The sequence below is a fragment of the Labeo rohita genome, chromosome 3, assembly GCF_022985175.1.
Source record: "Labeo rohita strain BAU-BD-2019 chromosome 3, IGBB_LRoh.1.0, whole genome shotgun sequence".
NCBI lineage: Eukaryota > Metazoa > Chordata > Actinopteri > Cypriniformes > Cyprinidae > Labeo > Labeo rohita.
In genome coordinates, this window is record NC_066871.1 from 30873214 (window position 1) to 30882985 (window position 9772).

General features: G+C 35.8%; 1 protein-coding gene across 1 annotated transcript; it reads left to right on the plus strand.

Moving 5' to 3' along the window:
- Positions 1 to 455: 455 nt before the first annotated feature.
- foxred2 (FAD-dependent oxidoreductase domain containing 2) lies at positions 456 to 9329 on the plus strand. Its single transcript, XM_051106838.1, has 10 exons — positions 456 to 585; positions 978 to 1203; positions 1688 to 1993; positions 2182 to 2433; positions 2752 to 3084; positions 3887 to 4053; positions 5667 to 5832; positions 7516 to 7742; positions 8155 to 8325; positions 8739 to 9329. Exons 2-10 carry the CDS (start codon positions 983 to 985, stop codon positions 8969 to 8971), a joined length of 2076 nt encoding a protein of 691 aa, XP_050962795.1. The 5' UTR covers positions 456 to 585; positions 978 to 982; the 3' UTR covers positions 8972 to 9329.
- Positions 9330 to 9772: the final 443 nt, after the last annotated feature.

Genomic DNA, 9772 nt, shown 5'->3' on the forward strand with positions numbered 1-9772 from the left:
ATATATATATATATATATATATAATATATATATTGAAAAGTAGCAAAAATAAATCATAAGGGCAAGATAAAATATTTTCAATGTACCTTAATTTTTTTTTTCAAATAAAATAATAATAATAAAAAAAAATCGATCTCTTAAAACACAGAAATGTTCATGAAAATGTACTGATGCCATAAGAATAAAGTCATGTGTATCAACAGAACTTTAGATTAATTTCTTGTATGGTGGTTTGTTATGATTAATATGAATATCTCAGTCTGTGAGAGCTTACAGTTGTACTTATGTTAGCCTATATTGTTCTGTTAAGGTTAAAATGCAAAATAAAACTGGAAAAAATAAGTACCAACAGGAAAAGCATTTGAGTGGGCGTGAACTATGATTGATTTAGCCACGCCCACCTCATCTCTCATTGGTTCGCTTTCGACGTCCATCCTTTCATGACGTCAAAAGTACGCTCTGTCTTCTGTCTGTGGAAGATGTTATGAAAACCGTGCGACCGCGAAGATGTAGTTTATAAAATGCCTGCTGTTTATATCCCTTTTTTCTGTTACTGAAGGTTCACAGGAGCAGCTGTAGTTGACGGTATGTTTATTTAATGCCAATATATTTACAGTATACAGTGTTTTTTCGCTGTCTTACATGTGCTGGATGTTGTCGCATCCTCAGTACTTGGAGCGAGGAGCCATAATTGACTGTATCAGTAAATAAATATTATATATTGTTGATCATTTTGTAGTTTGTATTTATATTCCTAATTGCTGGGTTTGCCTTTATGCTGAGTTGTGTGTTTAATATACTTTATTACATAAAGTAGTTATAGTTTAATATAGTTTATATAACCATCTACAATTCGTTTTAGTTTCTATAAAATAGAAGAGAGTGCGTGATTAATTATCTTTAATGATCTTAAGGTAAAGCTTCTGTTACAAATAAAGCTTCTGGCTTTAATCTGTTGTTTTTATTTCTACCCCCAGGCCTCATGAGTCTGATCCAGCCTCTCTTCAGGCTCCTGTGTGTCCTGTCCCTGGTCCTGGCCAGTTCTGGTTCTGGTCTTCATGGCCGTAATAAGAGCGTGAGCCATGAGTACTGTGTGCTGGGAGCTGGACCTGCAGGGCTCCAGATGGGCTACTTTCTGTCCAGGAGCCAGAGAGATTACATCATTCTTGAGCGAAACACAGGACCGGGCAGCTTCTTCAACATGTATGCAACATCTGAATGAAAAAGGACTTTTTCCTCAAACTGAGCTGGTTTTAAACTAAGATTTTAAACTAAATGATTGCAAACTACCACAGTAAAAAAAAGGCAAAATTATAAAGGCCTGCAAACAAAAAATAACATATACTGTAGCAACAATTAAGAATTTGTTCCCAAGAACTCCCAAGTACCTTCATTTGAGTTAAATCATGGTCATAAATGAAAAATCTGTTCCCCAATTTTAGTAAATCATGACCACGTTGTACTAATTCATTTCCTGTTTTAATGAAATATTTCCTGTTTTTATAAATATTTCAAGTCAGCAAGAAATCAGTTTTATTATTGCATATTAATGAAAAAAATGACCCTTTTTAAGATAAAATTGGTTGCAAATGCTTTTGGCTGAAAGAAAAATTTAAGTAAGCTGTTAAAGTCACCTTTCTTTGTTTCTTGAAGCTTAATCATGTCTTATTTACTGTGTTCTTTTCAGATATCCTCGCCACAGAAAGCTGATCAGCATTAATAAAATCTACACAGGGAGGCGGAACAAGGAATTCAACTTGCGTCATGATTGGAACTCCCTGTTGAGTGACAGGCCCGACCTGCTGTTTCAGCGAATAAGCCGGGAGCTTTACCCCAATGCCGATGACTACCCACGTTACCTCTCGATGTTTGCAAAGGAGCTGCGACTGAAGGTTAAATATGGAGCTGATATAGGGAGAATTAAAGCATCTGATTTTAATGGAAACCAAGTTTACATTCTGACTGATCAGAATGGCGTCACTTATCAGTGCAGGTTCGACTCATTCCATTTCAAATTTCATTATTTCATTATTTAATTTTAAAATGATTTATTAAAGCTAACCTTCAGTTAATATAACATTTCGTAATTTAATTTAATATTTAATTAATGATATTTCATAATAATTACAAGTGCTTCTCATGTCTCTTTGAAATCCCATTTCATCTTTTTTGTCTCTGTAGTGTCCTGTTGGTGTCCACTGGCCTTTGGATTCCTCAGCAGGTGGATTTTCTTGGCTCTGACCTGGTGGAGGGTTACGAGTCTATTCCCACTGATCCTGAGGAGTTTAAAGACCAGGCCGTGTTAATCCTCGGCAAAGGAAACTCCGCCTTTGAGACGGCACAGAGCATCTTGGGTAGAGCGAGTCGGATTCACTTGTACAGTCCCAGCTCAGTACGACTCGCATGGCAGACACACTACGTTGGGGACCTCAGGTATTTATTCCACCCTGTCCGAATTATTGCATAATGTATAAAATGATTGTTTTCAAGTCTGCTTTATAGCTGTAATCGAAATGCACAAGCGATCCAGGTTTTATGTGAGGGTGAAATATTTACCCACACAGATTTCACAACAGGGTCAAGTTGGTCACTCAAATTCGCCATGTTGACCAACAGAAAGCCTCTTGGTTTTAAAGTGACTTTTGTGTCAGCTGCGCTACATACATTGCTACACTATTGACAATAGACAGTTGTGCCTACAATATTTTGCTAATGTGATTGCACCTTAAAATGAACATTTCTGTTTTATAGGGCAGTAAACAATGAGCTATTAGACACGTACCAGCTGAAATCTCTAGACGGTCTAGTGGAGGGAAGACTGGAGGATATTGCCATTGTCCGGAGAGAAAAAGATGGAGGAAAGAGAAGAACAGCAAAGAAAAGAAGTCAAATGTCAACGGGGGGAAAGGAGCAGCTGTATTTAACTCTTACTGAACTTCTTGATAACCAGAATGGCAATAACATTTCAAAGGTTACTGGGCAAAATCTGCCAGGTTACCACACTGATAACTTCTCACTCAGACAGCCGTATGACCGGGTGATCCGATGCCTGGGCTTCCGCTTTAACTTCTCCATTTTTGATGGGTAAGATCAGCAATTAAAATAATGAACAGCATATTATATACACCTGGTCAAAATTTTGAATAATTAAGATATTTTTGAAAGAAGCCACTTATGCTCACCAAGGGTGCATTTATTTGATTAAGAATACAGTCAAAACAGTAATATAGTGAAATATTGTTACAATTTAAAATAACTGTTTTCTGTTTGAATATATTTTTACATGTAATTTATTCCTGTGATGCAAAGCTGAATTTTCAGCATCATCACTCCAGTCTTCAGTGTCACATGATCATTCAGAAATCATTGTAATATACTGATTTGCTGCTCAAGAAACATTTCTTATCATTATCAATGTTAAAAATAGTTGTGCTAATTAATATTTTTGTGATAGCTGTGGTAATAATATTTTTATTCAGCATGGAGGCATTAAATTGATAAAAAGTGACAGCAAAGATATTTGTAACATTACAAAAATTTCTATTTCAAACAAATGCTGTTCTTTTCAAACTTCATCTCTTCTGTTCATCAAAAAATACAAAAAAAAATGTCATGGTTTCCAAACAAACAGCACCGTTTCAAGATAGATAATAATAATAATAATAATAATAAGAAGAACCATTATTAATAATTGAGCACCAATAATAACTGATAACAAATGAGCAGCAGGTCAGCATATTAGAATGATTTCTGAAGGATCATGAGACACTTCAAAATATCAACATATAAAATAATTATTTTACATTGTAATAATATTTCAAAATATTATTTAGAAGAGTATAATTTATAATTTATATAATTAAATTTTTATTAATTATCTATCCAGATCTGCACGGCCGCCCCAAAGCAGTGGTGCCCGAGGCCGTTTGCCAGGAATAACAGCCTGGTATGAAGGTAGAGGGACGCCCAACATGTTTGTCCTGGGTACAGCAGCCCACTCCATAGATTATCGAATGTCTGCTGGTGGGTTTATTCATGGATTCCGCTACACTGGTAAGCATTTCACTGCACTTAAAGGGATAGTTCACCCAAAAATGAAAAAAAAAAAAAAATTCTGTCATTAAAAGAGAACTCCACTTCCAGAACAATAATTTACAGATAATGTACTCCCCCCCTGTCATCCAAGATGTTCATGTCTTTCTTTCTTCAGTCGTAAAGAAATAATGTTTTCTGAGGAAAACATTTCAGGATTTTTCTCCATACAATGGACTGATATGGTGCCCTGATTTTGAACTTCCAAAATGCAGTTTAAATGCGGCTTCAAATGATCCCAAATGCGGTTGTAAATAATGTCTGCGAGGAAGAATGGTCTTATCTAGTGAAACGATTGGTTATTTTCAAAAAAAAAACATAAATGACAATTTAAATACTTTATCTCAAACCCTCGTCTTGTCTTGCTCTTGTTGAACTCTGTGTATTCTGGTTCAAGACAGTTAGGGTATGTCGAAAAATCGTATTTTCTCCCTCAACTTCAAAAATCATTTTTAAAATCATCCTACATCGCTGCAGAAGTACCGACCCAGTCTTTGCAAAGTGAACATGTAAAGAAGATCAAACACCCTTAACAAAAAAAGGTAAAACAGTGATATAGGATGATTTTGAAGTTGAGGGAGAATATGAGATGGGAGTTTTTTAACTGTCATGACCTGAAAAAAAACAGAATCCAGGCACAGTAAGACAAGATGAGAGTTTGACATTAAGAGTATATAAATTGTATTATTTTAATTATAAAAATAACTGATCGTTTCACTAGATAAGACCCTTCTTCGTCAGCTGGGATCGTTTAGAACTGCATTTGGGGTCGTGCATTTAAACTACATTTTGGAAGTTCAAACTCAGGGCACCATAGAAGTCCACTATATGGAGAAAAATGCTGAAATGTTTTCCTTAAAAAATATAATTTCTTTACGACTGAAGAAAGACATGAACATCTTGAATGACAAGGGGGTGAGTACATTAAATGTGAATCTTTGTTTTGGAAGTGGACGTCTCCTTGAATTACTAACCCTCATGTTGTTCCAAACCCAAGACCTGTGTTCATTTTCAAAACACAAATTAAGATATTTCTAATGAATTCCAAGAGCTTTTTGACCCTGCATAGACAGCAAGGGAAGTACCACGGTCAAGGCCAGAAACATAGTAAGGACATTGTTAAAATAGTCCATCTGACATCAGTGGTTCAACTGCAATTTTACAAAGCTACAAGAAGACTTTTTGTGCATAAAGAAAACAAAAATAGCGACTTTATTCAACAATTCTTTTCCTCCACATCACCCTAGCGCCATTATCGAGAGTACCACGATGCATGAGTGTGTGTTCCTCTGCATGTTAAAAAGGCACAGGCACAGGCATGCTTGTTCTATGTCAGCAGCACCACACATGTGTTGTGATACTCTCCATAATGGTGCTAGGGTGACACTCTCAGATTTAATCAAAAATATTCTATTTTGTGTTCTGAAGATGAACGGGTTTGTAACAAGATGAGTGTGAGTAATTAATGACAGAATTTTTATTTTTGGGTGAACTATCTCTTTAAGCATATAATTTTAGGTATGTTGTGAGAACGTAGGAGGTCATAATAAAGGTCCTCTGTTTTGCTACTACAGTGCGTGCTGTTCATAAAATCCTGGAGCAGCGTTACCATAACATTGCCTGGCCTGCTACAAAATTACCCATCAGTCAGCTGCAGTCCTGGATTCTTAGGAGGGTGAATGAAGCCTCTGGAACGTACCAAATGTTTGGGGTTCTTGGGGACATTATTCTACTGCGAGGGTAAGACCTGGATGTCAATCACTTAGCTGATGAAATGTTCAATATACCGCACTGTTCAAAAGTTTGGGGTTGGTATGATTTTTTTTTAACATTTTTGCAAGAAGACTCTCTTTTACTCTTACCAAGGATGCAATTTAATCAAAAATACAGTAAAAATAGTAATATTGTGAATTATTATGACAATTTTAAATCACTGTTTATCATCTATTTTATTATATTTTAAAATGTAATTTATTCCTGTGATGCAAAGTTGAATTTTCAGCATCATTACTCCAGTCTTCAGTGTCACATGATGATTCAGAAATCTATCTAATATACCGATTTGCTGTTCAAGAAACATTTCTTATTATTATCAATGTTGAAAACAGCTGTGCTACTTAGTATTTTTGTGGAAACCATCATACATTGTTTCCTGGATTGTTTGAAGTTCAAAAGATCGGTATTTATTTGAAATAGATTCTTTTGTAACAAGAGATTTCTTTACTGTCACTTCTGATCAATTTAATGCATCCTAGCTGAATAAAATTATTAAAGGATTAGTTCACTCTAGAATTAAAATTTCCTGACAATTTGCACACCCCCATGTCATCCAAGATGTTCACATATTTTCCTTTAGTTGAAAAGAAATGAAGGTTTTTGAGGAAAACATTCCAGGATTTCTCTCCATTTAGTGGACTTCAATGGGGATCGTGATGAAAGCCCAAATTGCAGTTTAAATGCAGCTTCAAAGGGCTCTACACAATCCTTGCCGAGGAAGAAGGGTCTCATCAAGCGAAATAATTGGTTGTTTTCTAAAAAACAAACAAACAAAAAAAAATGTATATACCTTTTAACCACAAATGCTCATTACGCACTAGCTCGACTTCACGCATTACATAGTCTCATTGGAAAGGTCACGCATGATGTGGGTAGAAGTACCAACCCAGTATTTACAAAGCAAATGTGCAAAGAAAGTCAAACAGCCTTTACAAAAAAAGGTAAAACAATGATGTTGGATGATTTTGAAGTTGGAGGAGAAAATGAGATTGAGTTTTTCACTCTACCCTACCTTTTTAACCAGAGTAAATAAACAAAGAACTAACCAGTGACCTTTCCAACGTGATTACGTAATGCATGAAGACGCATTGCAGAGCTAGTGCAAGATGAGCATTTGTGGCAAGTATATATTTATATATATAATTTTTTTTTTTTTTTTTTTTTAAGATAATGACCGATCGTTTGGCTAGATAAGACTCTTATCCTCAGATGTATTGAAACTGCGTTTTGGGCCTTCAGCCTTCATTTGGGCCTTTATTGATCCCCATTGAAGTCCACTATATATAATATTTTCCTCAAAAAACAATTTCTTTTCAACTGAAGAAAGATAGACATTAACATCTTGGATGACATGGGGATGAGTAAATTATTAGAAATGTTACAAAATTCTGAATTGAACTAATCTTTTAATTTCTTTTTTAAAAAGAAAAATTACTGAACAGTAGTGTAAGTTTTTCTAATGTCCAATGAACACTAAACTCACAGGTTGTCAAAATTGTATCTTACCTCCAACCTTGACAACACATTGAACAGATTCAAATTCTTTTCCTCACGGCCTTGTTTTCATTTACATCAAATTGGACATGGCAACAGTGATGAATATCTGTTTTACCTACACAAATCTCTCTGTCTTCCTTCCTTCCACAGGTCTTACTGTGAATATCTGGAGGAGTTTCCTCTGCAGGCCCTGCCCCAGCTGTCTGCCCTCTCTGGACGGCCCGTTTCAGATCATGGTCTTCTGGTCTTGGTCATGCAGTATGGTCTGAACCGAACTGATACGCTAGGACCAGGTCGAGCTGAGTCAGAATGGACCAAAGCCTGGCGGTCCAACTTCCTCCATCCGGTCCTGTACTACTACAACACACTACCTACAGGTGAAGAGATGCTCTAATATGTTTGGTTGATTTCTAAATAGTGCATAGAGAGTGAAGTCATTCTTAAAGGGATAGTTGACCCAAAAATGAATATTCTGTCATTAATTACTCACCCTCATGTCATTCCAAACTCATAAAACCTTTGTTCATCTTCAGAACACAAATTAAGATATTTCTGATGAAATCTGAGAGCTTTCTGACCCTGCATAGACAGCAATTAATTTGTGTTCCGAAGATGAACGAAGGTCTTACAGGTTTGGAACGATATGAGGGTGAGTAATAAATGACAGAATTAAAATTTTTGGAATGAATGGACGTGTATGAGATGGGGATTTTGACTTTGTCGACTTTGTCAATATTCTATCACAATCACATACTGGAATATTAAAATAAGTGTGCTCTGTTTCTATAGAGAAAGATATGAGACAGCGTCCTGTTGGCTGGCCACTACCACGACCTGAGGCCGTTCATCACATGGTTGAGGACTTTTTGACTGAATGGGACCAGCCCATATCACACAGCCAACCTCTCAGACGCTTCCTCGAGCACTGCCTCCAGACAGACCTCAGGGCCTTTTACGCTGGTCAGTACAGAAATACTCTTCTGAGACATTTGTGGAACTTTTTGCATGCCAATAATTCTAAAATTCTAAAATTAAAATCCTCCAAGGTTCCAAAATGTGTCAGGTTCTACAAAAATATGAAACAGCACAACTGTTTTCAACACTGATAATAAGTAATGTTTTTATGATCAACAAATTAGACTGATTTCTGAAGGATCATGTGACACTGAAGACTGGAGTAATGATCTTGAAAATTCAGATTTGCTACATAGTTATTACAGTTGTTTTCAATTGTAATAATATTTCACAATATCACAGTTTTTTACTGTATTTGTGATCAAATAAATGCAGCCTTGGTGAGCAAAAGAGACTTTCACAACTGTTCTTGCAGGACTTAATCATTTATTTTGTGCCTCTGTGTCCTTTTTCCTCAGAATCCTGTTTCCTTCTGTCCCTCACCAGTCGTACCCCACCCCTCTTCTGCCGCCAAGGTTATTTAAGAAAGCAAGGCATTGTGGGAAACAGCCACCTATGGCAACATGCTCGTGAGGCAGGACTCATGGCAGATCATCAGGGAGATGTTACGCCCGGCGATGATGCATCAGTATCTGAATACCTAAAACATGCTGGCGCTGCAGTCGTTTCAACTGTGAACTTTGACCTTTGAGGGGCATTAACACTAACGGTACCAAAGATCGAATCTGTTCTGCTAAAATCCTGTTTGTCTACCTCCCATTTCTCATGGAATCTCAATCTGCTTAAATTTCCGTAAAAAACATCCCACATTCAGCATCTTGAGACTACAATCAAACGTATGTTTAAGTTAAAAAATGAGTATTACTTTGCTGTAGTTTTTATAAGCCAAAGTATAGCTTTATATACTATTTTATGGTGTTGGGTTTGGTGTTGCAATATTTAACTTATTTTTTATACTGTTGTAAAAAGTATATCAGAAAAGTTTTTTCTTGGGTTGACATGCATGTACTTTTATTTATAACTATAATAAAGACATCCCATCTCAATAATTATTATTATTTTACCTATTTATTCTGCAAAATGTTAATTATTTTACCAAAATAGGAGGGACCATACAAAATGAATGTTATTTTTTAATTTAGTACTGACCTGAATAAGATATTTATGATGTTTACATATAGTCCACATAAGAAAATTAGTTGAATTTATAAAAATGATCCTTTTCAAAAAAGTTGATTCTTAATACTGTGTTGTTACTTGAATGATCCACAGTTCTGTTTTTTTAGTGATAGTTGTTCATGAGTCCTTTGTTTGTCCTGAACAGTTAAACCGCCTGCTGTTCTTCAGAAAAAAAAATCCTTCAGATCCCAGAAATTCTTTGGTTTTTAAGAATTGTTTGTGTATTTGAATCCTTTCCGACAATAACTGTATGAATTTGAGATCCATCTTTTCACACTGAGGACAACTGAGGGACTCCAAAGTAGGAAATATT